Source organism: Zootoca vivipara, chromosome 2 (genome assembly GCF_963506605.1).
Source record: "Zootoca vivipara chromosome 2, rZooViv1.1, whole genome shotgun sequence".
In the NCBI taxonomy this organism is placed as follows: Eukaryota; Metazoa; Chordata; class Lepidosauria; order Squamata; family Lacertidae; genus Zootoca; species Zootoca vivipara.
In genome coordinates, this window is record NC_083277.1 from 4,010,761 (window position 1) to 4,037,728 (window position 26,968).

At 46.7% G+C, this 26,968-nt stretch overlaps 1 protein-coding gene across 3 annotated transcripts; it reads left to right on the plus strand.

Moving 5' to 3' along the window:
- Positions 1-542: 542 nt before the first annotated feature.
- On the plus strand, positions 543-25,027 carry LOC118081148 (oocyte zinc finger protein XlCOF6). 3 transcript variants are annotated; one of them, XM_035107381.2, is made up of 6 exons: positions 543-595; positions 1,785-2,004; positions 2,263-2,435; positions 5,513-5,639; positions 8,459-8,530; positions 9,513-14,657. In XM_035107381.2, the coding sequence occupies exons 2-6, from the start codon at positions 1,908-1,910 to the stop codon at positions 11,504-11,506; spliced, it is 2,463 nt and encodes an 820-aa protein (XP_034963272.2). In that variant the 5' UTR covers positions 543-595; positions 1,785-1,907; the 3' UTR covers positions 11,507-14,657. The 3 variants fall into 3 exon arrangements, with proteins under 3 accessions (XP_034963272.2, XP_060125016.1, XP_060125019.1); XM_060269036.1 differs by lacking the exon at positions 543-595 and adding an exon at positions 23,475-25,027 and having other exon boundaries at positions 816-2,004; positions 9,513-11,459; XM_060269033.1 differs by lacking the exon at positions 1,785-2,004 and having other exon boundaries at positions 549-595.
- Positions 25,028-26,968: the final 1,941 nt, after the last annotated feature.

Below are 26,968 nucleotides of genomic sequence, written 5' to 3' on the forward strand. Positions count from 1 at the left end.
GCAGCCCTGTTTAGGGAAGCTTTTATTGTTTAATAGATTATTGTATTTTAATATTCTGTTGGAAGCCGCCCAGAGTGGCTGGGGAAACCCAGTCAGATGGGTGGGGTATAAATAATAATAATAATAATAATATATTATTATTATTATTATTATTATTATTATTATAGAAGCCAGCCCCACGCAATGTCTAAATAAATAAATAAATAAATAACTTATCTACAGGGCATTTTTATCCGTGATTTCTGAAGAAAAACTTTGATTCCTTTAAAAAAAACTAAAAGAAACCATTGGCTGCCCCACCCCCAAATCCTGGCTATGTCAATGTTAAATGACCAATTGCGTTGCAGATAAGTTTGTTCTGCCTCCCCCCCAACATAAAACCTGCCCCCCCCCCCCAAATAAATCCTGTCTACTTCCATGCCTCTCTCCGGTGACGCGGAGGCGGCGGCTGCTGCCAGGTGGCGCTGCCGCGCAATCGAGCTTGGGGCCGTCTCTAGGCGGCCACTTCCCTTCCCTCTCTATGGTTGCCACTTCCTGTTTGGCGGACGGAGGCGGCGGCGAAGGGAGGAGCGGAAGGGCCGCTACCTGCTCCGAGGTGGACGGCAGGGAGGTCCCAGGGGCTTCCTCATCCCCTTTGCCCGAGAGGGGGGGGAGGGGCCCTCCCTGCCTAATTCGGGAGGGGGTATCTTTGTATCTCTGCTCAGCAGAGAGATATTCCCAAAATTTCTCTTCCTCAATAAACTGAAACATAAATGATAAACTGAAATCCCCCCCAAACGGCCCTGGAGGCTTGAGCTGAGATTCCTGGGTTGCGGGGGGGTGGGGGTGGGAAGGGTGAGTTGGGGGTTGGACTAGATGACCCTCAGGGGTCCCAGCCAACTCTGTGATTCTATTATTCTGTATTGAAGGGAGGCAGAAGAGGGAGAAGGCGGTGCTCGGGAGCCAGGGCGGCAACCCAATGATGCAGCCTTCTAATGCGGTGACCTTAAAAATAAAATAAAATCAAAAGGTGAATCAGGGTTGCCAGGCTCGTGCTCACCCATTTACAGAGGTTTGCTGGCCCCTGGCCTTTCCTCGGAGACTCCCCGGGGCCGAATGCCTATCTTGGCTGGAAACCTGCAAAGAGGACCTGAGCGCTACAGCACTCTCCCCACTTAAAAAAAAAAAAAGCTTTTAATTAATGATTTTATTGATTTGCAAAAGTACGTGCATTGTCTCTTTTCTGCTCAGGTTGTGCTTTGTACAAATGGGTTGCATTTGTTGTTTGATTCCCAGCAAGTGGCATCGCTGGCTCCTCCCTGGGGAGAAGGTCCTCTCTTGGACCTTCTGAGCAGGCTAGTAGCAGTACAATTTGTCACCTAATCTGTACTCAATAGATAGACACCATCGCCCTCATTTCTGACACCTGCCTCCTTTGTGGCCATTCAGTGGAAAGCAGGGTCTATTTAAGCATCTTCTGTTGCTCGAGTTGCCCTTTTTCTGCTTGCTCTGCTTCAGTCTCCTCTTCCTCAGCCTCTTCCTTGGACAGCTGGATTTTTCTTCCTCTGGCCAGTTCAAGGATGGGATGTTGTCTGGTAGATTCGCTCTAGGATTCCTCCTAGGAATGTTTCTTTAGTGGGTCTTCTTTTTTGGCGGAAGGGTCTATCAAGTTCTAGTGGGGCTGAGTTGCTTTCCTGTGGGCTTTGACATGGAGAACTGTGACTCATTTGGGTGTCTGTTTTTGTAGTTTCTCACCATGGACAAGGGAGCCTGCTTTTGACTTCCAATTTCTTCTCTTTTCTCAGGAGTTTAGAATCAGCAGAACAGCGATAGGGAGATTGCAAATGCATCTTTGGGAAGTCCTGAAGCATCGTTTATTTACAATATGTACGAAGAGTATGCCAGGATATGACATTTGATGGGTGTGCATGAGGACTTATTTTTTAATTTGTTGCGCTGTATGTGATGAAAAGGACCCAGCTACAAAGCTGGAAATCATTCAGAGGTTGGAGGAGAGACTCTCTGGTAAGCAGAAAGAAAAGGCAGGAGTGTGGATGAGATTGGTGGGGGATGGAGATCTAGGGCAGCCATAAACATTAAGGCAGGTCAACCGTATTGAAGCAAACTCGGCAAAAAGGAAAACAATGTGAGAAAGGCAATTGCAGTGGATTTAAATTCAGAGCAGTTAAGGCTCCCCAAATGTATTCTATAATATTTTAATCCATGAAACCCACATTTGTATAAAGGTTTTAAATCTTCCTATCCCTTTTCTGTCCTCTGCAGGCACTGGAATCGCCCAACGTGAGATCTTCCTCTCTGCTTTGTGTTGTGGCATCATTGTGAGAGGCCCAAGGTTGGCGTGGTTTATGCCTCCTCCTTCGCACCCCGAAGGCAGCACGATGGCCTCAGAGGCATCTTGGGGCGGAATGGAAAGAGCTGCTGGGCAGCTACCTCAGGTAAGGGAAGGAGAATTGGGGAGAGCCATCAGGGCAGCCTGGGTGCCTCCCACTCTGTTGAGTGGGCAAAGCGGTTGTGTCCAGGGCCGCCTTAAGCATATCTGGTGCCGTGGTGCAAAGATCCCTCCAGTGCCCCCCCACCCCGTTTCCCAGCACCCCCTTGGTGCCCTGCGCCCCCCAGCCTTGTCGTAGGACCGGCCCTGGTTGTGTCATGCACACCCTTGCTGTGAGATGTTCTGGCATTCCCTTGTTGTTGTTGTTTAGTCGTTTAGTCGTGTCCGACTCTTCGTGACCCCATGGACCATAGCACACCAGGCACTCCTGTCTTGCACTGCCTCCCGCAGTTTGGTCAAGCTCATGTTCGTAGCTTCGAGAACACTGTCCAACCATCTTGTCCTCTGCCGTCCCCTTCTCCTTGTGCCCTCAATCTTTCCCAACATCAGGGTCTTTTCCAGGGAGTCTTCTCTTCTCATGAGTTGGCCAAAGTATTGGAGCCTCAGCTTCACGATCTGTCCTTCCAGTGAGCACTCAGGGCTGATTTCCTTCAGAATGGAGAGGTTTGATCTTCTTGCAGTCCATGGGACTCTCAAGAGTCTCCTCCAGCAACAAAATTCAAAAGCTTCAATTCTTCGGCGATCAGCCTTCTTTATGGTCCAGCTCTCACTTCCATACATCACTACTGGGAACACCATAGCTTTAACTATATGGACCTTTGTAGGCAAGGTAATGTCTCTGCTTTTAAAGATGCTGTCTAGGTTTGTCATTGCTTTTCTCCCAAGAAACAGGCGTCTTTTAATTTCGTGACTGCTGTCACCATCTGCAGTGATCAAGGAGCCCAAGAAGGTAAAATCTCTCACTGCCTCCATTTCTTCCCCTTCTATTTGCCAGGAGGTGATGGGACCAGGGGCCATGATCTTGGTTTTTTTGATGTTGAGCTTCAGACCATATTTTGCGCTCTCCTCTTTCACCCTCATTAAAAGGTTCTTTAATTCCTCCTCACTTTCTGCCATCAAGGTTGTGTCATCTGCATACCTGAGGTTGTTGATATTTCTTCCGGCAATCTTAATTCCGGCTTGGGATTCATCTAGGCATTCCCTAACAAGATATAAAGCTCAGAGTTGGGTTTGGGTGGGAATTTCTATAACCTTCCTTCCATTCCTGCTGCCACCACATATCCTATCTGAATACTCCTTACTGAATACAAATGCATGATTACTTGGTATACACAAGTGCTTTGTTTCAGACTGTGTTGGTTTTTTTTTAAAGTTTTTCTTTATACTTTTCCAGTTTATACATTTCATTAGTTTCACAATCAATTTAACATTTCAAAGTTTGACTTTGACTTCTCCCTCTTTCTGCGGTTCCTTAAATTAATGTTTTGAATATCTTCTGCATATCTAAATTCATTTAATTTGCTCATTTACTTATCTACTTTAAATATATACTCTTACAAAACTTCAGGTTATCACAATAATCCTGCCAATGTGTTTATCTGTTTGCAATTCATCTGTAAATACTCAGTAAGCCATTTCCATTCTTTTATAAAAAGTTTGTGATCTTGATTTCTTATTCTTCCGGTAAGTTTTGCCATTTCTACATATTCTGTAAGTTTTTGTATCTATTCTTCCTTTGCTGGGACCTCTGCTTCTTTCCACTTTGGGGCAAGTAGCTACTACAGCTTTGTTTCAGACTTTTGTTATCTTAATGCAGATGCAACAGTTGACTACTAAAATGCTGAAGCTATACTGATAAATTAGCTCTGCTTCACATCCACCAGCAAGTCTCTCAACACCATCTCCCAAACTCCACTCTCAACTCTCTGCTTGACTCTGAACTGAACTACTGACAGTCTTGCCATCGGCGCTCAAACTCCCTTTCAAACTCATATCCCAGGCATCCCCAAACTTCGGCCCTCCAGATGTTTTGGACTACAATTACCATCATCCCTGACCACTGGTCGTCTTAGCTAGGGATCATGGGAGTTGTAGGCCAAAACATCTGGAGGGCCGCAGTTTGGGGATGCCTGTCATATCCAATCGTCAGTCACTACCAATATTCCAAACTCACTCACTCTCCCTCCCTGATTAGCGAGGTTTCTAATGTTTGATGTTTTATTGTGTTTTTAATATAATGTTGGGGGTGGCTTGGAAGGCCTGGCCAGATGGGCGGGGTATAAGTAATAAATAATTATCATACTGTCATTCAGCCCATTCAGTAAACGGGCGCTAGTCGGGCGGGAACAGAGGGGAAGCCCTGGGACCGCGCAGGCATCGCTTCCGTCGATCGCCTGAGGCCCACCGGCCCCTCCTCCGCCTCCTCCCGCTGTCCCGAGTGGCGACGGCCTCCTCCACCTCCCTTCTCCGCCTCACCTGAGGAGAAGGAAGAGGCCCCTGCCGCCGCCTCCCGCAGCGCACCTCAGGTAAGCGCGCTGCCCCTCGCTCTCCCACCTCGTCACCCCCGCGTCACTCCACCGCAGCTCCCGCTCTCGCCCCACCCGCAGGCGAGCGCCTGAGGCCCACCAGCCCCTCCTCCGCCTCCTCCCGGTGTCCCGAGTGGCGACAGCCTCCTCCACCTCCCTGCTGCGGCGGAGTGACGCGGGGCGGGAGGCGGCGGCAGAGGCCTCTTCCTTCTCCTCAGGAGAAGGGAGGTGGAGGAGGCCGTTGCCACTCGGGACAGCGGGAGGAGGCGGAGCAGGGGCCTGTCTCTGCGCTCCAAGTCTCTGCGTCCAATCCCTGTGTCCGTGGGGCACATGTGCAGTAGCGCGGACACAGGGACTGGACGCAGAGACACAGGGACTTTATTATATAGGATTACACCTCCCTAACATTTTGATTCCTCTAATGTGCTGGAAGCCTCCCAGAGTGCCTGCTGAAATCCAGCCCAATGGATGTGGCATAAACAATAAAATAAATAATAATAATAATAATAATAAGTAATGTACTTTCCTCTGCATTTCAAAATCTCAGTCACCTAGTGGTCAGTAAATGGAACTACACATAGAGCAACATTAACTGTTTTCTTTTCAAACTGGGATAATTGTGCAGTTTTGGGTCATTTGTGTTTCATTTTTATTCCAGGCCCTCTTGACCTTTGAGGAGGTGGCTGTGTTTTTTACGGAGGAGGAGTGGGCCCTCCTGAATCCCAGCCAAAGAGCTCTGCATAGGGATGTCATGGTGGAGAATTATGAGATGGTGGCCTCTCTAGGTAAGGACACTTCCTTCATGGATAGATGCTGAAGGTATGAATGCATTGTGCTCCTCCAGACATTCACCTTGGTTTATCCTCATAACCCATGTTATGTCTCCAAAAAAGTTTCCCACCTCTAATGCTTTGGCTGCAATTGATTTCCTCTTAAAATCTCGTAGTATTCCGTACAGTTGTTCGGTGTTATATTTGTTTTTGAAGCCCTGCAAGTGTTTCTTTACTGCCATATTGTATAACGGGTTGCCATCCTTTGGGGCCAGTGGGTACATTTGTGAGAGAATGCTGTGAGAAACTATACGGCGAATTCTTAATACAGTCGTACCTTGGAAGTCGAATGGAATCCATTCCGGAAGTCCGTTCAATTTCCAAAATGTTCGGAAACCAAATAACGGCTTTTGATTGGCTGCAGGAAGCTCCCGTTCCAAAAATAGTGTGCAAACCAGAACACTCACTTCTGGGTTTGTGGCATTTGGGAGCCAAAACGTTCAAGAACTAAGCTGTTTGAAAACCAAGGTACAGGCGACTCCCCATTTATGCAAGTATTATTTATTTATTTATTTATTTATTTATTTATTTATACCCCGCCCATCTGGCTAGGTTTCTCCCGCTACTCTGGGCGGCTTCCAAAGAATACCAAAATACATTAAAATATCACAGATTAAAAACTTCCCTAAACAGGGCTGCCTTTAGGTGTTTTCTAAATGTCAGGTAGTTGTTTATCTCCTTAGCCTCTGATGGAAGGGCGTTCCACAGGGCGGGCGCCACTACCAAAAAGGCCCTCTGCCTGGTTCCCTGTAGCTTTGTTTCTCGCAGTGAGGGAACCAGCAGAAGGCCCTCGGCGCTGGATCTCAGTGTCCAGGCTGAACAATGAGGGTAGAGACGCTCCTTCAGGTATATAGGACCGAGGCCGTTTAGGGCTTTAAAGGTCAGCACCAACACTTTGAATTGTGCTCAGAAATGTACTGGGAGCCAATGTAGGTCTCTTAGGACCAGTGTTATGTAGTCTCAGCGGCCGCTCCCAGTCACCAGTCTAGCTGCCGCATTCTGGATTAATTGCAGTTTCTGGGTCACCTTCAAAGGTAGCCCCACATAGAGCGTGTTGCAGTAGTCCAAGCAGGAGATAACTAGAGCATGCACCACTCTGGTGAGACAGTCTGCGGGCAGGTAGGGTCTCAGCCTGCGTACCAGATGGAGCTGGTAGACAGCCGCCCTGGACATAGAATTAACCTGTGCTTCCATGGACAGCTGTGAGTCCCAAATGACTCCTAGGCTGCACACCTGGTTCCTTCAAGGGCACAGTTATCCCATTCAGGACCAGGGAGTCCCTCACACCCGTCCGCCCCCCGTCCCCCAAAAACAGTACTTCTGTCTTGTCAGGATTCAACCTCAAGGCACCACACGTGTAAGTGAAATTGCGTAAATTGTGAGCACCATAGGGAGTCCTAGTGTCTTGCATGGAGACCCACCCCAGAGCCAGAAGAGGACGTCCCCACATCTCAGCTGAGCTGCTCAACAAAGCCCCATTGTCCCTCTGGCATGAGTCAAGGGGGGCAGCAGGGCAGGCTCAGCTGATGCATGGGGAAATGGGTGGGGCAGAACCAACATTGACTGTACTGTCTCTAATGTTGTGTTATGCCAGCCATGTCAGATAGTTATCCCTGTTATTTAATAGAGCAGCATATAAATACTCTACTCTGCTATGTATTTTCTATTTCTGAAAACTGCTTGGAGATTTTATCTACAATCACATAGTACAGTTGTACCTCGGAAGTCGAACAGTCCGTTCAACTTCTGAAACGTTCGACTTCCAAAGCACAGCTTCTGATTGGCTGCAGGAAGCTACTGCAGCCAATTGGAAGCCTCGGAAGCCCATCAGACATTCAACTTCCAAAAGAATATTAAAAAACCAGAACACTCAAATCTGGTTTTTGATCTTTCGGGAGCCGGAACGTTCGACTCCCAAGGTGTTCGAGAGCTGAGATATGACTGTAGACTAATTTTGTTTAAAAACTAAATATTTGCAACTTTGGCTGCTTCACCAGCTTGAGTCCCTCTTGGATAGAGGTGAATTTCTCTCTGTGCTTCATTTTCTAGTAGCCTCCAGATTGAACTATTTCAATCTACATTACATGGGACTGCCTGTTATGAAACCATTGAAATACTTTAGCCACTCCAAAATGCAGCAACCCAATAATTGGCTGGCTTCATAGAATCATAGAGTTGGAAGAGACCACAAGGGCCATCCAGTCCAACCCCCTGCCAAGCAGGAAACACCATCAAAGCATTCCTGACAGATGGGTGTCAAGCCTCTGCTTAAAGACCTCCAAAGAAGGAACATGCATAATCCCTGTTTCAAAGCAGCTGCGCCGGGTGTTGCCAGTTCGTTTCTGGGCCCAGGTCAAGATGCTCAAAGTGTTTAAAGCCCTAAATAACTTGAGCCTAAAATATTTGAAAGTTGGTGTCCTCTTGGTATTCCTGCTGCCATCGCTATTGTGGGAAGAAGACTTTCTTTGTGGCAGTTGTGGAACGCTCTCCCCACAAGTCATGCATCTATCATCTTTAGTGTGGAGTTTTCACCCTTTGTCTTTTGTAGAATCCCCCTCCCTTTATGAAATGATATAGTTCTGTTCCATTTGGAATGGTTGAGCTCGGTTTAGAATTGTAGCTGCCTATCTGTTTTTATGCATATTACATTGTTGTAACTGAGCCTGGCGCAGGCAAGAAACCAGTAGATAAAGCGCCTTTCAAGTTGCTTGACTTGGAACGGATGGATGTTTTGTGGTCAAAAAGGTAACTAGTATTGTCTGTTCCCTTGATAGAATCAGACCTCCGTTCCTGCTGGGGAGAATATCCATTTATCCAGGATCCCAAAAAAGGAGAGACATCAACAGGTAGCTCTGCTTAGATGTGTTGTGGGGCGCTTTTTGGTCTGGGAATTGAAGGATTTCCCCATTTTGGAGTAATATACCAGGCAAATTGACCCATCAAGCTGTAAGACCCTCCTCCTGGACATCTTTCAAGGGGGATTTGACAGATTCATTGAGGATAAGACTGTCAGTGGCTGCTACCTATGTCAGCTAGGTGCTCCTTCTTGAAACAGGGAAAGCCATATGGCCCTCGAAACTCTTCCCAGGTCCCATCACCTCTCGAGTGTCTCTACAGGCCATCGCAAAAATGTCACTTGCCATTTTTAATCAATACTGTGCACTGAGGATTGGGGTTTCGTCTACAATCACTTTGCATCATTTTGAATCAAGATGGCGTGGTGAACCTTTCAAAACTGCAATGACTATAACCACTTACAGTAATAGGGCTGTGCACAGGATTCGGCCAAAGCCCTAGAACTCCTGGTAGCAATGCCAGGCATTTCCTGCTAGCTTAAAATAAATATCGCAAGTGTAGAGAATAATATGCCTACAGGAAATGTGATTGCCCTGGAAGAAAGTGACAGAAGTAGAAAGTTGTAAAGTTGACACCTTTTTATTCTTGAGTATTTGAATGGGAAATTGAAAGGAAAATGGACAGAAAGTGGGAGATGAACCATAAAATAAATTTTATGTGATTGCCATAGATTAACATATTCAGAAGGCAACCTTGGTTTCAGCTGGGGATAGTCAAAGGAGGGGTTGTCCATGTGTGAAGTTGCTAAAATTGGAGAAGCAGCTACTTGGATTTTATGATGGTGATGATGATTTTGTTATTTGTACCCCGCCCATCTGACTGGGTTGCCCCAGCCACTCTGGGCAGCTTCCAATGTATATAAAAATATAATGAAACATTGCACATTAAAAAGCCATTGATCCCAAAGGAAGTCCTTTGTTTCTGCCTTGAAATTCAAATGCTGTTTTCTTTTGTCTATCTCCACACAAACAGATTATGGGCAGAACAACTGGAATTATACAGAGCTCTCTGAGGTGCCGTTGGGAAGAGTGAAGAGTGAATCACAGAAAGAGATGTTTGTAGATCTTGGAGAACTCAAAAAGGATGAAGGAAACCTGTTGGAGAACCAAGAAAAGAAATGCTCTACTTCTCTGGGCGTTGATGCCCATGAACCCCCGATCTCACGGGAGGGTCACAAAGAAAACAGCAGGAAATTATGTCCACTACGTAGAGAGATATTTCAATATGAATCACAATTAAATATACATTACAAGATCCACACAGGGCTGAAAACATTTAAACCAATAGAGTATGAAAAATCTGTGCCCAGTAGCTTACCAAAATATCAAAATACCTGCACAGGAGACAAAGCATTTAAATGCATGGAGTGTGGAAAGAGCTTCAGTCAGAGAGGTAACCTTATTCGTCATCAGATGACACATTCAGGAGAGAAACCATTTGAATGCAGAGAGTGTGGGAAGAGCTTCAGTCAGAGCAGTCACCTTACTGCACATCACAGAACACACACCGGGGAGAAGCCGTTTAAATGCATGGAGTGCGGGAAGAGCTTCCGACTGAGCAGTCTCCTGACTTTACACCACAGAACGCACACAGGGGAGAAACCATTTAAATGCACGGAGTGCGGGAAGAGCTTTGCTGTGAGGTCGTGCCTCACGTTACACGAAAGAGCCCACACAGGGCTGAAATCATTTAAATGCATGGAGTGTGGAAAGAGCTTCAGTCAGAGCAGTAACCTTATTCGTCATCAGATAACACATTCCGGAGAGAAACCGTTCAACTGTGTGGTGTGTGGAAAGAAATTCAGTCAGAGCAGTCACCTTACTGCGCATCACAGAACCCACACAGGGGAGAAACCTTTTCAGTGTGTAGTGTGTGGAAAGAATTTCCGTTGGAGCAGTCTCCTGACTTTACACCAGAGAGCTCACACAGGGGAGAAACCATTCAAATGTACCGAGTGTGGAAAGCGCTTCACTGTGAGATCTTGCCTCACTTTACATGAAAGGACCCACACAGGGCAGAAATCATTTAAATGTGGGGAGTGTGGAAAGAGCTTCAGTCAGAGCGGTCACCTTATTCGGCATCAGATAACACATTCCAGAGAGAAACCATTTAAATGTATGGAGTGCGGCAATACCTTTACTCGGCATTCTCAACTTATTCGTCATCAAAGAACACACACAGGAGAGAAACCATTTCAGTGTGTGGAGTGTGGAAAGAGTTTCTGTTTCAGCAGTCACCTTACTCAACATCTGAGAACCCACTCAGGGGAGAAACCATTCCAATGTGCAGAGTGTGGAAAGAGCTTCAGTTTCAGCAGTCACCTTACTCGACACCATCGAACCCACACCGGGGAGAAGCCATTTCAATGCCTGGAGTGTGGAAAGAGCTTCAGTGAGAGCATTAACCTTACTGTACATCTGAGAACCCACACAGGGGAGAAACCGCTGAAATGCACGGAGTGTGGAAAGAGTTTTAGCCACAGCAATAGCCTTGCCACACATAAAAGAATCCACACCGGCGAGAAGCCATTTCGATGCACGGAGTGTGGAAAGAACTTTAGCCACCTTGCTGGCCTTCATGCACATAAGATAACACACACCGGGGAGAAACCATTTCAGTGCATGGAGTGTGGAAAGAGGTTCAGCTCCAGCAGCCACCTTACTCGACATCTTCGAACGCACTCGGGGGAGAAACCGTTTCCCTGCACGGAGTGTGGAAAGAGCTTCAGTCAGAGCAGCCAGCTTAGTACACATCAAAGAACCCACACAGGAGAGAAACCCTTTAAATGCACGGAGTGTGGAAGTCGCTTCAGTGCAAAGAGTATCCTTACTAAGCACCAGAGAAGCCACACAGGCGAGAAACCTTTCAAATGCATGGAGTGTGGAAAGAATTTCAGCCGGAGCAGCAACCTTACTAGACATTATAGGACACACACCAGAGTGATGGCAGGGAGGCATTTAAAATAGCTTCAGCTGATATATCAAGGGATATATGCCACTGGGGGGTAGTTGTTTAACACTTCTGGGTTATGGGAAAGTTTTGCCAGACATCTACAGTGCATCACTCCCCTCCTCCAGCCTCTCCTGCGGTGATGGAAGACTTGCAAGTACGTGGAGGGTGATCATACGTGTAGTGGCTGACACACGTGATACAAACGTACCAACAGCTCCAGCATGTGAATGGAATGCTTAACGCGGAGACAATAAGCGCCGCTCAGCCATCTTAACATCATGACTAAGGACGCTGGAGATGATCATTTTTAAAGGACTATTCCTCATGATTTCATTTGATCTATCACATTGCTTAGGCGAAGGCAAGCATGAGGAGTGTGTGGCTCACCAGATAGTACCAGATGACTAACCATTGGCCATAAGGACTGAGGCTGTTGGGAATCTTGACATTCGGAAAGCCACAGGTTTCCTGCCCATGACTTAATAGATCCTTGAAAGTGGATGCATAGAGTTAGGAGCTGTGGGCTAATTTGGTGCCCGGCAGCAGAGTTTGGGCTAAAGACTGGGCAAGACCACCTGCGCTGTGATGAAGGGATGGTGAGGGGTAAGGGGAACTGGCAGCCATCAGTGATGAGCTTCATCTCCTTCATTCTCAACTACTTTGGCAGTTGGGGCAACTGGACAGCTCAGTCAGTAGAGCATGAGACTCTTGATCTCAGGGTCATGGGTTCGAGCCCCACATTGGGAAAAAGATTCCTGCATTGCAGGGGGTTGGACTGGATGACCCTTGTGGCCCCTTCCAACTCTATGATTCTATGATTCCTTCTTAGCACCCCATCATTATGGTAGCCACTGGCATCCTGTGGCACAAAGCAAGACACTGTTAAGAAAGGGAGGACGAAGGTGTCAGTATATTGTATGGGAAAAGTATGAGATTTTGAAGACAGCAAAAAAGCCCCTTTTTCATCTTGATGCTTTTCATGATTTTACACTGGGTTGGGACCCTAGACTGACCCCTGACTGAGTGTTTTATCTTAGATTATCATGGAGGTGATTTCTCCTAACCTGTAGAAGCTTGTTCCCTAGAACTTGATACTGTTAGGACAGCCGGAAAAACAGGAAGCTCTTTGAGTGTAGGCGCACCAAGGTGGGTTTTAGGCATGGTTAAGTCTATAGTCATTTTTAATCTTGCATGCTAAAATCCTTGTGTGCAATATTGTTTATTTACTCATAGAGTTGTAGTCTAACTTTTTTATGTACAGTGCACTTTTGATTTACTATTGATATTCTTGATGGACTATGTTTGCTCCTTTCATAAACAAATGCATTTGCTGGTCTTCTGATGATGTGCTTAAGGGAAGGAGCCGGCATTTGTCCGCAGACAGCTTTCTGGGTCATGTGGCCAGCAGGACTAAACTGCTTCTGGCGCAACAGAACACTGTGACTGAAACCAGAGCGCATGGAAATGCTGTTTACTTTCCTGTCACAGCAGTACCTATTTATCTACTTGCATTGGTGTGCTTTCGAATTGGTGTGCTAGGGTGGCAGGAGCTGGGACAGAGCAATGGGAGCTCACTCCGTCGCAGGGATTTGAACCACCAACCTTCTGGTCGGCAAGCCCAAGAGACTCAGTGGCTTCGACCACAGCATCACCCGAGGTAAACAGTTCTCAGCCAGACATATCAATGGGGGTGACCCACTGGAAGGCAACTTCCAGTGTGCGGAATTTCTAGGGATAACAAATCCATTTTGCCAGATTGTCACTTACCCTCCATTGTACAGTCACACATGGTGGTCATATGCTAAGTGGGAGGTCAGTCTAACAGGGCCATCCATATCCTACACCAGGAAGGGAATTCTGTATACTGGAGGTGGGGGAAACGATTCCCCAAGTTGCCCAACAGTTCAAATACATCCTCAAGCATTGTATAAAGCCCTGCATGGCAGAGGGACCAGATTTATCAAAGGATCATCTGCACCCACATAGTCTTGCCTGCAACTTGCAATCCAGCTCCCAGGGACTGTTTCAGGATCTATCAATAAACACGACTGGACAGGTAAATGGACACAACTGTGATTTTTCCATAGCGGCTTCACAACGATGGAATGCAATTGTTCATATGAGGCTGGCCCTGCCTTTCGCATATATAAATCTCTTTCAAAAGTGTTTAATCCGTTGTTTTCTTCAAAAGATTTTTTTTGGAGCCTATGAATGGGAGCAGGTAACTCACACAAGGCTTTGCTCCATAGCAACTATTACAGGTTAGATTGAAAAAATTAACCAGAAGACGTCCCATAGAAAGGGTTCAAAATGATATATAACAGGGGTCAGCAAACTTTTTCAGCAGGGGGCCCGTCCCCTGTCCCTCAGACCTTGTGGGGGGCCGGACTATATTCTGGAAAAAAATATTAACGAATTCCTATGCCCCACAAATAACCCAGAGGTGCATTTTAAATAAAAGGACACATTTTACTCATGTAAAAACACCAGACAAGCCCCACAAATAACCCAGAGATGCATTTTAAATAAAAGGACACATTCTACTCATGTAAAAACATGCTGATTCCTGGACCGTCCGCGGGCCAGATTTAGAAAGCAATTGGGCCGCATCCGGCCCCCGGGCCTTAGTTTGGGGATCCCTGCAGTAGTCCAAGCGGGAAGGCCTGATCTGTATCAGGATTTGCCAGAATCTCTTAAGGGGCTCCCAATCCATTGTAGGAAGTATGAGAAAAAGTGATACTTTCAGACAAAGGTTTTCTCCTCTCTCTTCCGCACATTGCAGGGCGGAGGAAGGAGGGAAAGGAAGCAGAATGGAAATAATGAAGCCAGCAGGGAAAGGTTTCGGAAAGCTCAATCTAGCTGCAGTTTCAAAGAGGGAAGGAGGGGGGCACAAAGGCTTTTGCCCGCATTTGAGAGTCTCTTCCCCCCCCCCCCGGCCCCCACCTTTCAGCAGGGAGAAGGTCCAGGGTGCTTTAACTGATTTTTTTTTAGCTGAGATTCTTGCACTGCAGGGGGTTCCAACTCTACAATGCTACGAAATCCAAAAGCTGTCTCGCCCTCCAGCTCTGGAGCATGAAGCAGCATGTAGCCAGTGGGGCCCCCTCCCCAGAAAATGTGCATCCTTTCCCCCTGCCCAAGCTGCAGGTCTTTTTTCATCCTCTCTTCTGCAAAAAAAAGGCAACATTTCCTCCATCACCCCCAATTATTGCACCTTTTTCCTCCTCTGCAGCCGCCTCCTTAACCAAACCCGTATCTCCTCCCAGGCTGTGAACGGGGTGCCTCTCTCTCCCCCCCCCCCCACATACTGTCTTCTCTCCCCCCCTTCCTTTCGATGGGCAACTTCCTGCCTCTCTAAGAACCAGAGCTCAGTTCCTTCGCCCAGGAAGAGAACTGAGTGGCAGGAACACCTCCCCTGGTGCAAGCCTTAAGATTTCCGACCCCTGCTTAGTAATGACTATCAGGCTTGGGAAAGTTGGACCACCGTTTTGCTGAGTTAAACTAAATCGTTTTGACTGGATTTTGAACAAGCGTGCAATTAACTTGCTACAGTATTTTGAATTTATCTTTCTTAGTGGGTGGTGCAAAGTGTCCCTATTTTCCAGGGACGGTCCCGGATTTACATAAGCTGCCCCAGTTTTTTGACTTTATAGAATTATAGAATCTTAGAGTCGGAAGGGACCCGAGGGGCATCTAGTCCAACCCCCTGCAATGTAGGGCTATGCAGCTGTCCCATGCGCATAGCTGCCAAGTTATCCCTTTTTTTAAGGGATTTTCCCTTATGCTGAATAGGCTTCCTCGCGAGAAAAGGGAAAACTTGGCAGCTATGCCCATGCGGGGATCGAACCTGCAACCTTGACATCCCTGTTTCCATAGGGTTTGTGTTCCCTAGTGGCTAGGGAAAACCAGCTGGATGGGGAGGGGTAATAATGATGATGATTATAATAATAATAATAATGTTGTTGTTGTTGTTTAGTCGTTTAGTCGTGTCCGACTCTTCGTGACCCCATGGACCATAGCACGCCAGGCACTCCTGTCTTGCACTGCCTCCCGCAGTTTGGTCAAACTCATGTTCGTAGCTTCGAGAACACTGTCCAACCATCTCGTCCTCTGTCGTCCCCTTCTCCTAGTGCCCTCAATCTTTCCCAACATCAGGGTCTTTTCCAAGGATTCTTCTTTTCTCATGAGGTGGCCAAAGTATTGGAGCCTCAGCTTCACGATCTGTCCTTCCAGGGAGCACTCAGGGCTGATTTCCTTAAGAATGGATAGGTTTGATCTTCTTGCAGTCCACGGGACTCTCAAGAGTCTCCTCCAGCACCATAATTCAAAAGCATCAATTCTTCGGCGATCAGCCTTCTTTATGGTCCAGCTCTCACTTCCATACATCACTACTGGGAAAACCATAGCTTTAACTATACGGACCTTTGTCGGCAAGGTGATGTCTCTGCTTTTTAAGATGCTGTCTAGGTTTGTCATTGCTTTTCTCCCAAGAAGCAGGCGTCTTTTAATTTCGTGACTGCTGTCACCATCTGCAGTGATCAAGGAGCCCAAGAAGGTGAAATCTCTCACTGCCTCCATTTCTTCCCCTTCTATTTGCCAGGAGGTGATGGGACCAGTGGCCATGATCTTGGTTTTTTTTATGTTGAGCTTCAGACCATATTTTGCGCTCTCCGCTTTCACCCTCATTAAAAGCTTCTTTAATTCCTCCTCACTTTCTGCCATCAAGGTTGTGTCATCTGCATATCTGAGGTTGTTGATATTTCTTCCGGCAATATTAATTCCGGCTTGGGATTCATCTAGTCCAGCCTTTCGCATGATGAATTCTGCATATAAGTTAAATAAGCAGGGAGACAATATACAACCTTGTCGTACTCCTTTCCCAATTTTGAACCAATCAGTTGTTCCATATCCAGTTCTAACTGTAGCTTCTTGTCCCACATAGAGATTTCTCAGGAGACGGATGAGGTGATCAGGCACTCCCATTTCTTTAAGAACTTGCCATAGTTTGCTGTGGTCGACACAGTCAAAGGCTTTTGCATAGTCAATGAAGCAGAAGTAGACGTTTTTCTGGAATTCTCTAGCTTTCTCCATAATCCAGCGCATGTTTGCTATTTGGTCTCTGGTTCCTCTGCCCTTTCGAAATCCAGCTTGCACTTCTGGGAGTTCTCGGTCCACATACTGCCTAAGCCTGCCTTGTAGAATTTTAAGCATAACCTTGCTAGCGTGTGAAATGAGGGCAATTGTGCGGTAGTTGGTGCATTCTTTGGCACTGCCCTTCTTTGGAATTGGGATGTAGACTGATCTTCTCCAATCCTCTGGCCATTGCTGAGTTTTCCAAACTTGCTGGCATATTGGGTGTAGCACCTTAACAGCATCATCTTTTATAATTTTAAATAGTTCAGCTGGAATATCATCACTTCCACTGGCCTTGTTATTAGCAATGCTTTCTAAGGCCCATTTGACTTCACTCTCCAAGATGTCTGGCTCAAGGTCAGCAACCACACTACCTGAGGTGTACGAGACCTCCATATCTTTCTGGTATAATTCCTCTGTGTATTCTTGCCACCTCTTCTTGATGTCTTCTGCTTCTGTTAGGTCCTTACCACTTTTGTCCTTTATTATGGTAACCTTTGTACGACATGTTCCTTTCATATCTCCAATTTTCTTGAACAGATCTCTGGTTTTCCCCATTCTATTGTTTTCCTCTATTTCTTTGCATTGCTCATTTAAGAAGACCCTCTTGTCTCTCCTTGCTATTTTTTGGAAATCTGCATTCAGTTTCCTGTATCTTGCCGTGGCGAAGGGGCTTAAATAACTTAGAGAAGTTATGTTTTGACCAAACGTGATCCACCTGGAGAAGGAATTGGCAAGCCACTCCAGTATCCCTGCCAAGAAAACTCTATGGACAAAGACAACAGGCATATAAAAAATAATAATAATAATAACAATAACAATTTATTATTTATACCCTGCCCATCTGGCTGGGTTTCCCCAGCCACTCTGGGCGGCTTCCAACAGAAAAATGAAATAAAATATTCTATTAAACATTAAAAAGCCTCCCTAAACAGGGCTGCCTTCAGATGTCTTCTAAAAATCTGGTAGCTGTTTTTCTCTTTGACATCTGATGGGAGGGCGTTCCACAGGGCAGGCGCCACCACCGAGAAGGCCCTCTGCCTGGTTCCCTGCAACTTGGCTTCTCGCAACAAGGGAACCGCCAGAAGGCCCTCGGCGCTGGACCTCAGTGTCCGGGCAGAACGATGGGGGAGGAGACGCTCCTTCAGGTATACTGGACCGAGGCCATTTAGGGCTTTAAAGGTCAGCACCAACACTTTGAACTGTGCTTGGAAACGTACTGGGAGCCAATGCAGGTCTTTCAGGACCAGCATTATATGCAAAACGCGGACAGGTTCAGGCGCGCAAGAAGGTGGGGGAAAGGGGACCCCGGATGGCTCAGTTAAGAGCATGGAGCTGATAAGGCCAATGTTTCAGGTTCAATCCCTTGTTTGGGGGAAGCAGTATTATTACTGCATTAGGGTTGCCAGACTCAATAGAGGACAGGACTTCTGTGCCTTTCATTGCCCTGCTCTCTTTTGATTCTGGAAACCTTAAAGACAAACCAGCAGACCCTTTGCTTGGAAATTAAACAAAGGGTCTGCTGCTTTCTCTTTAAGGTTACCAGACTCAAAAGAGAGCAGGGCAATTAAAGGCACAGGAGTCCTGTCCTCTATTGAGTATGGCAACCCTAATTGCAGCGGGTTGGACTAGATGACCCTCGGGTCCCTTCCCGCTCCACAGTTCTATGATTCTATGAAAGCGCATGGAGCGCGGAAGTTGCATTGCAGTAGTAGGCAAAGGTGGGGGGGGGGCGAGGGTTGCACAGAGAGAGAGAGAGGGAGGGGGGAACTCGGTCCTCCACTGGACGACTGACCCGGGGCTCTGTTTCCCAGGGAAGCAGGAAGTTGCAATCCAAAGGAGGAGGCGGCGCTGGCTGGGGGCGTTGCAGAAGCACCCTGCTCCCTCTTCCGCGGAGGGAAACGCTCCTGCAGAGGCGAGAGGCAGCCAGGAGGCGAAGAGGTGAGGCTTTTGTGGGGCAGTGGGAGGTAAAGGCGGGGGAGGGAACCCAAGGAGGATTTGCTCGAGGGGTAATGAAGGGGAGACACCCACACGCCCGCCTCCCACGCGGAGTACTTTCCCTCGGGAAAATGCGCCGGCGTGGGTGGGGTCGTGGGTGGTCCGCGCTGTGCAATCGCGTCGTGAGCGGCCCAAAGTGCTGAAGAATCGCCAATGCAAGACCCCCTTTTCAAACCTCCCCACCCCAAGCTCTGAAAAAAAGGGGGAAGGGGGAACATGCAGCCCGGTCAGAGGGAGGAACCCGCTATGGGGGAAGCAGCCTTGCTGGGGTGGAGTAACATATATTTCTTCATGCACCAACTTGAAGAAGTCAGTATTTCCAAGCAGCGAGCTCAGGTGAGGGAAGGAGAATTGGGGTAGGCAGGGCAGGCGGGCTGGGCTCCTCCTTCAGTCTTGAGTGCTGGATATGCTTTTTTTAAAAATTGTCTTTACTGACCTAGTTATAGGCCAGGGGCTAGTAGTGATTTCCTGGAAGGCTGTTATCACCTCCCCTTGGAGTTGGGAGAATGGAGGACACACAAGAAAAGCCTGCTGGGTAGTTGACCACGTTTCAGCTTAAAAATACACAAAATGATGAAGGATCATTTCCGACAGATCCTTTTCGAACTTCTCTCCATCCCTCTTTGTTTTAGCCACCCTGTGTAGCCACAGCTCATGTGTTCTCGTTGCTCACCCTGAACTCTTAAATCATTCTTGATCTGTTTTAAAAGCACAGGTTCCGAATACTTATCCCACAAGAGAACAGATTTTTCTCTTCTAAATCCTTGCTTCAGCAATACTATCTCGCAATGTTCCCAGTATATTGGTTAAGCTCACAATATATATATTTATATATATAAATTTATTTATTTGGGTTTTCAGATTAAAATTTCACAGTCACACGTCCAACATTCAACATAGAAAGAAGATTCCCAAGAATCTTCTGGACTTCCCTCTTCCCCTTTGTGGGTCTTATGGTTAGTCCTTTCCTCCTGCATATTTTATAATAATCCAAATATTTTACCTCTCCATTGTGTCCAAAAATTCACCATTAAACTACAAGTGTTATTCCAATCCTACTAACGACTTTAACTGTTTACAATGGTTTTTAAGATAAATTATAAATTTTCCCCCATTCCTTATTAACATTTTGGTCTTCCTGATTTCTGAGTCTTCCGGTCATTTTAGCCATTTTGGTATAACCCATCAACTTGATCTGCCATTCTTCTCTGGTCAGGACTTTATCTTCTTTCCATCTCTGGGCCAATAATATCTGCGCAGCCGTGGTTGCACACATAAATAGTCTTTTCTGCTCCCTTGGAATTTCGGCACCTAGAATTCCTAAAAGGAAGGCTTCAGATTTTTTTTTTAGAAAAGGTTTTTTTAAAAACATTTTCCCCAAACTCATATAGCATTTCCCAAAATTCTTTTACTACCTTAGGTGTGTTGATCGTCCAGGCTCTCTTGACCTTTGAGGAGGGGGCTGCGTTTTTCACAGAGGAGGAATGGGGCTCTAGTGTTGAAAGCTCTGCACGGGGGAGCCACGCAGGAGAATTATGAGACGGTGGCCTCTCTAGGTAAGGACGATTTGCTGCTTCTTTGACTGATAGGCACGGAATGCATGAAATTCCTTTTTGCCCCCATTGATCCCTTGTCTAGGCTCTGTGCTCTGGATGTTTGGGGAGGGGGTGCAGCTCAGTGGGAGAACAAATTAAGAGTGGGTGAGCAGCATCTGAATCAGAGATGGGGGGGGAGCAGTAAACTATCAGGGAGATTTAAGAGGTCTAAATCAGGGGTTCCCAAACTAAGGCCCGGGGGCTGGATGTGGCCCAATTGCCGGATTTAGAAGGCGATGGGACCGCATCCGGCCCCTGGGCCTTAGTTTGGGAACCCCTGGATTAGAGGGACAGAAAGTCACCCCTGATAGAAGGCAACTTCCTGTGGACTTAAAGCAGAGGTCAGCAAACTTTTTCAGCAAACTTTTTTCAGTCCACTGTCCCTCAGACCTTGTGGGGGGCCAGAGTCTATTTTGGAAAAAAATATTAACGAATTCCTATGCCCCACAAATAACCCAAAGATGCATTTAAATAAAAGGACACATTCTACTCATGTAAAAACATGCTGATTCCCAGACCGTCCGCGGGCCGGATTTAGAAAGCAGTTGGGCCACATCCGGCCCCCGGGCCTTAGTTTGGGGACCCCTGACTTAAAGGATCTTTGATTGTTAGATGCAAACACTTGAAGTGCGACCACCCCAGCCACAATCTGCTGCCCCTGGTCCAAAAGGCTCACCTTGAAGCAGGAGCAGGGGGTGTCAGGTACTCCCAAGGCCCAGCTAAGGAACCTCTCCTGGCTCTCAGTCTGCATCTTCTCATCAGTGGGAATGACGTGCAGAGAGAGAATTTTTATCATTGGAGCTGCCTTTTAGTCCAGAACCCCTAATGCAGCTTCCAACAGTTTATGAGCAGTGCTGGGAGCAGCTGGATCCTAGCTACAAGTACTGGACTCAGAATCGCTGTCAAGACTCATGGCATGCTTAATAAGGGACAGAAATTCTGGAAAAACAACAACAACATTGTTGTCTTCCGTTGGAAAAGGGAGATTCTCTTTTCCAAATTCACACATGTTCAGGTTCATAATTTGCATTGCTTAATCCGGTGAGTTTCTTTTTTTGGGGGGGGGAGGGGGAGCATTCTCCCTAGCATGATTTTTGCCCAACTGTGCCTCCATTTCTCGATCCCTCTTAATACTGTATACAGATTAAGAAGATCCCTGGATATTTTGTTCCCAGAAAGATCTATCCTTGGAAAGAAATTCTCCCGGTGGACTTGATGTCTTTGTTGAAAGGAAAAGAAGCAGTTTGCCAAGTCTCTGAGGAAGGAGAGAGAATGGCAGGTACAGATTTTTTTAACCCATAATGGGAAAGATTATAGCGGGAATAACACATAACCTGCGGACCTGGGTTGCATTCATCTTAGGTCAATCCTGCCTTGGTGGTGAAGAACTCAGAGATCAGTGATAGAACACCATCTTTGGTTGTAGAAATCCGAAGGTTCAGTCTTGTCCTTGCCATCAACAGTCCCCATCTGAAACCCTGCAGAGCAGTGGTTTTCAATCAGTGTGCTGTGGCACCATGGGGGTGCCTTGAATGATGCTCAGGGGTGCCCAGTGCAACACTGGCCTCTGTCCCTCTTTCCTCCCTCCCTCACTTGTGGGGTGCCTCAGGGTTCTGTCCTCTCCCCCATGCTTTTTAACATCTACATGCAGACGCTGGGAGAGATCATCAGGGGGTTTGGGCTGGGTGTTCATCAGTATGTGGATAATACCCAGCTCTACCTCTCTTTCAAATCAGAACCGCTGAAGGCGGTGAAGGTCCTGTGTGAGTGCCTGGAGGCGGTTGGAGGTTGGATGGCAGTTAACGGATTGAGGTTGAATCCTGACAAGACAGAAGTACTGTTCGTGGGGGACAGGAGGCGGGCAGGTGTGGAGGACTCCCTGGTCCTGAATGGGGTAACTGTGCCCCTGAAGGACCAGGTGTGCAGCCTGGGGGTCATTCTGGACTCACAGCTCTCCATGGAGGCGCAGGTCAATTCTGTGTCCAGGGCAGCTGTCTATCAGCTCCATCTGTGTCCAGGGCAGCTGTCTATCAGCTCCATCTGTGTCCAGGGCAGCTGTCTATCAGCTCCATCTGCCCGGACACTGAGATCCAGCGCCGGGGGCCTTCTGACTGTTCCCTCGTTGTGAGAAGCCAAGTTGCAGGGAACCAGGCAGAGGGCCTTCTCGGTAGTGGGGGCAGCCCTGTTTAGGGAGGCTTTTAATGTTTAATAGATTATTTTATTTCATTTTTTCTATTGTAAGCCACCCAGAGTGGCTGGGGAAACCCAGCCAGATGGGCGGGGTATAAATAATAAATTATTATTATTATTATTATTATTATTATTATTATTATTGGATGGAGTTTATATTGTCCTCCTGGAGGGCAGCATATTCAGAAGGTAAACCCAGCTTTTGGTGTCTGCAAATAACATAAAATAATGCACCCATATACACAGAGTTTGAAATCCTTTGTTTTCTGCTGGAAATTTAAAAATGTTTTCTTTTTCTCAAACTTCACCGCAGCTGATGGGCGTAATAATGGGAACTCGAAGGAGACACCTATGCTATCGTCGGAAACTCCTACAGCTGAAGAAGGAAAAGAGATGGTTGCAGGTGAAAGTGAACCTAAGAAGCACGGAGAAGAGAAATCCTCACCTTCTCTGGAGGTTAATGTCCATGAACCCCAAATCCTGCAGGAAGACGGACAAGGAAACAGCCAGAAAGTTTGTCCCGTGTGTGGGAAGATATTTAGATACGAATCAAAGTTAAACAGGCATTGCAGAAGCCACACGGGAGAGAAGCCATTTAAGTGCACGGAGTGTGGAAAGAGCCTCAGTTCCAGCTGCAGCCTTCTTAAACATCTGAGAAGCCACACTGGGCTGAAACCGTTTAAATGCATGGAGTGTGGGAAGAGTTTCCGCGAGAGCAGTACCCTCCTTACGCACACGAGAACGCACACTGGGGAGAAACCCTTTAAATGCACGCAATGTGGGAAAACCTTCAGTAGGAACACTCAGCTTACTTTGCACCAGAGAACACACACAAGGGAGAAGCCATTCAAGTGCTTTGAGTGTGGAAGGACCTTCAACCAGCTCATCAATCTGACTTCCCATAGCATTATTCACACAGAGGAGAAGCTCTTTAAATGCATGGAATGTGGGAAGTGCTTTGGCGACAGCAGCGGCCTTACTCAACATCAGAGAACCCACACAGGGGAGAAACCGTTTAAATGTACAGAGTGTGGAAAGGGTTTCAAGCAGCCCAACCACCTTACTATACATTACAGAACGCACACCGGGGAGAAGCCATTCAAATGCCTGGAATGCGGGAAGAACTTCAGCCAGCTCGTAAACCTTACTTCCCATCAGAGAATCCACACAGGGGAGAAACCCTTTAAATGCATGGAATGCGGGAAGAGCTTCACTGATAGTAGCGGCCTTGCTCAACACCAGAGAACTCACACAGGGGAGAAGCCCTTTAAATGTACAGAGTGCGGGAAAAGCTTCCAACAGCCCAGCCGCCTTACTCTACATTATAGAATCCACACCGGGGAGAAGCCGTTTAAATGCCTGGAATGTGGGAAGAGCTTCACCCAGCTCATAAACCTTGCTTCACATCGCAGAACGCACACAGGGGAGAAACCCTTTCAGTGCAGGGAGTGTGGGAAGAGGTTCTGTAACAGCAGCAACCTCATTTCTCACAGCAGAACACACACTGGGGAGAAACCATTTAAATGTGCAGAATGTGGGAAGAGCTTCGCAAAGAAGAAAAGCCTTACTTTACATCACAAAAAACACACAGAAGGAACCATTTAGATGTATTAGATGTGGGGAAAGCTTACTTTCCATCATGGAACACAGGTTTCTTGGGGGGGGGGGTAGCTTTTACACGCAGAGAATGTGGAAGGTTTAGTGTGAGCAGTAGCCTTCCTTTAAATCGAAGAAGACAGAGGATAATGAACACATAAAGAAGTGTCTTGGTGGATCAGGCCCATAGTCTATTTAGTCCAGCGTCTGATTTTCACAAGCAGTAAACACATTTGAATGTAGAGTGTGGAAAGAGTTGAGTGTTAGCAATGCCCTTCCTTTACATCAAAGAATGCCCAGTGTGGAATTTTCTTGAGGGTACAGGCCTGCCTTACTATAGAAAGTACTCCGCTTTCTCTTCCTCAAAGGACCCACAAAGAGAAGGGAACCTATAACTATGAAATGGGGAAAGCGTTTCAGGGACAGGAGTTCTCTTCCATGAAAGAATGCACCCAGCAGGAATCCAAACAAATTAATTGAACCTCAAAAGAGCATCAATGAGGAGCACACTTGTTTCACATGGAAGAAGCTACCTGAGGAAGACAGTAAGAATGAAGGGGGGTTAGAAAGAGGTCATTCGACATCTGAAAATCTAAACGCATTGATAAAGGAGCACGCTTTCATTTCCTACAGTCAATTAGATGCTGGACTAGTGGTTCTGTAAACAGTAACATTTGAGAGAAATGAACTGCAATGTAATACATGCAAAAGTATTATGAACTGTAGAAAACAGAATGTTTGACCATTTAGTTACTAGCGTTCCTATGTCAATTATAGGTGTAGTGGGATAGTAAACCGTGAGTGGATTGCAAAAGAACTGCTTGACAAGTTCTTATCAGGGTCAGCCCCAGGCATCCTGCAACTTAAGGAGAAGTGGCCCCTTCCCGTTCCCTGGAGAGAACCCAACAGGACTGACTTTAATCTTTCTTCTGCACTGGAGAGGTGACAGCATCTTGCACTTCTCTGGAGCCAGCAGGCCGGGAATTTTGACCCTAGGATAGGCAGTGTGGCCATAGAGAGGAATGACTTCCGGGGTGGGGGGGTGGGGGCAGGAGAAATAGTATGTGGGAAAATAAGCTGTAATAATGAAATAAAAAAAATCCTTCCAGTAGGCCCTTAGAGACCAACTAAGTTTGTCATAGGTATGAGCTTTCATGTGCATGCACACGAAAGCTCATACCTATGACAAACTTAGTTGGTCTCTAAGGTGCTACTGGAAGGATTTTTTAATTTTGTTTTGACTGCGTCAGATCAACACGGCTACCTACCTGTAACTTGTAATAATGAAGTGAGCAGACATTGTAGAATTTATTGCAAGGGTCTTCAGCTTATTTTAGAAGGGATGATCAAGGATCTAAGAGGAATGGTTGAAGGAGCTAGGTGTGTTTAGCCTGGAAAAGAGGAGAGGAGATACAATAGCCATCTTTAAATATCTCAAGGGCTGTCACTTGGAAGATGGAGCAAGCTTGTTTTCTCCTGCTCTGGAAGGTAGGACTCGAACCAGTGGCTTCCAGTTACAAGAAAGGAGATTCCGACTGAAGCACAGGGATGAAAGCTTTCTCAGGCAGCTCAGCAATAAATCTCAACGAAGCTGACATTTCCCTGTAGCCAGCAAAACTTGGCAAAGCATACAGCAAAACCTAGCAGAACTTCTGGGGCGGAAAATGAAGATTTAGTTGGGATGGGGATATACCTATCCTTTGCAAGTTGTGAATTGTGGCAGGAAGGGAGGGAGAAGAAGGAAGGAAGGAAGGAAGGAAGGAAGGAAGGAAGGAAGGAAGGAAGGAAGGAAGGAAGGAAGGAAGGAAGGTTAAGTAAGTAAATAAGTATTGGAGAGAGTGGAGACTAACTTTCAGGAAGTGATTGGGGGGATGGCAGTGGTGAAGAGGCAAAGTTCTGGACCATGTGAGTTTTTTTGAGTATGTAAGAAAATGGGAGCCAATCCATTATCTTAATTCCTGGAGACCAGACTGCTATCCTGCGTGTAAGATCCCAGAAGCCTGTTCCCTTCTAATGCTTTGCAGTCAGGGCAGATGAAAATATAGGAAGCTTTCCCTAAATAGTCGAGGAAGTTTAGATGGGCCAGCGTAGGATTTAGCAGTGGATAAGTTTTTTAAAAAAGTTGCTTGATGTAGCACGTATGTATAACAGCCTCTTTACCTAATACATTGATATAGTTTACCGTAGTTTTCCCACATAATCTTGGCATCCTAATAGTTCCTATGTATAATGCACCTTTGATTTTCCTTGATACTTTGTGGGTTAAACTTGCGTCTTTCATAAACTGAATTGCATTCATTGGTCTTTTGTTGACGTGTTTTAAATAAAGCAGATTTCGAAAACCACAGAAAAAGAATACTGTTTTTAAGGATGTTGTACAGCACACAGCCGATGTTCCAGGAGGTCCTAATCCAGGCATCCCCAAACTGCGGCCCTCCAGATGTTTTGGCCTACAACTCCCATAATCCCTAGCTAACAGGACCAGTGGTCAGGGATGATGGGAATTGTAGTCCAAAACATCTGGAGGGCTGAAGTTTGGCGAACCAGAGCAGCGCACGGAAACGCCGTTTAGCTTCCGGCCAGAGCGGTCCCTATTTATCTACTTGCACTTTGATGTGCTTTCGAACTGCTAGGTGGGCAGGAGCTGGGACCGAGCAACGGGATTCAAACTGCAGGGATTCGAACCGATGACCTTCTGATCAGCAAGCCCTAGACTCTGGTTTAACCCACAGCGCCACCTGGGTCTTACTGGGAGCCAATGTAGGTCTTTTAGGACCGGTGTTATGTGGTCTCCCAGTCACCAGTTTAATGGCACGCTCCAGTGTGCTGTTATATGACCAGGTGAGCCACAGTACTGGTTCAGTTTTAAAAGCTTTATTAAACATGTAACTGGTTTTTTCAGCCATCAGTGGAGCTGGACCCTGGGGCCTTGGGATCAAAGTCACAGGCTTCACTTAGACCAGGCTT

Coding starts and splice junctions, on each gene's coding strand:
- LOC118081148 (XM_060269036.1), top strand. CDS start 1,908: ATGAGGACTTATTTTTTAATTTGTTGCGCTGTATGTGATGAAAAGGAC. Junction 2,436..5,512: donor CTGCTGGGCAGCTACCTCAG/GTAAGGGAAGGA, acceptor TTTTTATTCCAG/GCCCTCTTGACCTTTGAGGA. Junction 5,640..8,458: donor TGAGATGGTGGCCTCTCTAG/GTAAGGACACTT, acceptor TTCCCTTGATAG/AATCAGACCTCCGTTCCTGC.